At 37.0% G+C, this 1564-nt stretch overlaps 1 protein-coding gene across 1 annotated transcript; it reads left to right on the forward strand.

Moving 5' to 3' along the window:
• Positions 1-425: 425 nt before the first annotated feature.
• On the forward strand, positions 426-1283 carry LOC108175280 (uncharacterized mitochondrial protein AtMg00810-like). The gene has a single exon (XM_017337407.2). The coding sequence runs from the start codon at positions 426-428 to the stop codon at positions 1281-1283; it is 858 nt and encodes a 285-aa protein (XP_017192896.2).
• Positions 1284-1564: the final 281 nt, after the last annotated feature.

The raw sequence follows: 1564 nt of genomic DNA on the forward strand, positions 1-1564 counted from the left end.
CTCAAGGCACATGGCAGTTGGTTCCACCACCTAAAGACATGTCCATAATTGGTAGCAAATGGGTGTATAAAGTTAAAAAGAACCCAGATTGATCAGTCTTAAGGTATAAGGCAAGATTAGTGGCTCAAGGATTTTCCCAAGAACAAGGAGTTGATTTTTCTGAAACATTTAGTCCAGTAGTCAGACATATAATTGTGAGAATATTACTGGCTTTGGTTGCAATTAATCATTGGGAGCTAAGACAATTGGACATCAAAAATGCCTTCTTACATGGAGATTTACAAGAAGAAGTTTATATGAAACAACCTCAGGGGTTTGTTGATCGAAGTCACCCAACACATGTATGTCGATTGATTAAGTCTCTATATGGCTTAAAATAAGCTTCAAGAGCTTGGAATTCGAAATTCACAAGTTATTTGCCAGCAATGGGTTTTAAAGCTTCATCATCAGATTCCAGTTTGTTTGTTAAACAAGATGGTGCAGATGTTATCATTCTCTTACTTTATGTAGATGATATAATATTGACTGGATCTAGTTCACAGAAGGTACAAGAAGTAATAACTGAATTAGCTGCAGTGTTTAAACTAAAAGATATGGGCAGATTGACATACTTTCTTGGATTGCAAGTTCAGTACAAAGTAAATGGGGATATCTTTGTACGTCAGTCCAAATATATTAAAGATTTGTTGCACAAGGCTGGGATGGACTCGTGTAAACCTGCAACTATTCCATGTAAACCTCATAACTCATTAATACTCAATGAAGAAGAAGTGCTAGCTGATCCAAGTTTGTATGGAAGTTTAGTAGGCTTACTGCAATATCTAACTTTCACAAGGCCCGATATAGCCTTTGCAGTGAATTTAGAGTGTCAGTTTATGGTATCACCTACTAAAATGCATTTTGGAGCTGTTAAATGCATATTAAGGTTTCTTCAAGGAACAATGCAGCATGGAATTACATTTTCAGCAAACACAGAGTTAGGCATCACAGCCTTTAGTGATTCAGATTGGGCTGCAGATTTTTTAAATACCAAAAGATCTGTGATTGGCTATGTTGTGTATATTGGTTGTAATCTAGTGTCATGGCAATCCAAGAAACAATCTTTAGTTTCAAGGAGTTCAACAAAGGCAGAATACAAGGCTCTTGCTCACACAGTTGTAGATGTTGCTTGGATTCGAGCAATTCTCCAAGACGTGAATGCATTCCTACCGGCACCTCCAGTGATCTACTGTGATAACAAGTCAGCTATTGCATTAAGTGTTAATCCTGTGTTCCACTCATGAATCAAACATTTGGATACGGACTATCATTTTGTAAGGGAGTGTGTACAACAAGGAGATCTCATAGTTCAATACTTGTTTACTGATGATCAAACTGCTGATATCCTAATTAAAGGTCTTCATAGTCCACTCTTTCTCAGACATTCATACAATCTCAAATTGGGAACCCCAATTGAGATTGATGGGGGATGTTGGCTGAAGAGAAATGAGGACAACTAAGTTAACACAAATTAGAAAGATAACAGAAAGATAGTTAGGAAGTTAGTTACGGTGGTTTAAAGTGT

This window comes from Malus domestica, chromosome 14 (genome assembly GCF_042453785.1).
Source record: "Malus domestica chromosome 14, GDT2T_hap1".
Lineage (NCBI taxonomy): Eukaryota > Viridiplantae > Streptophyta > Magnoliopsida > Rosales > Rosaceae > Malus > Malus domestica.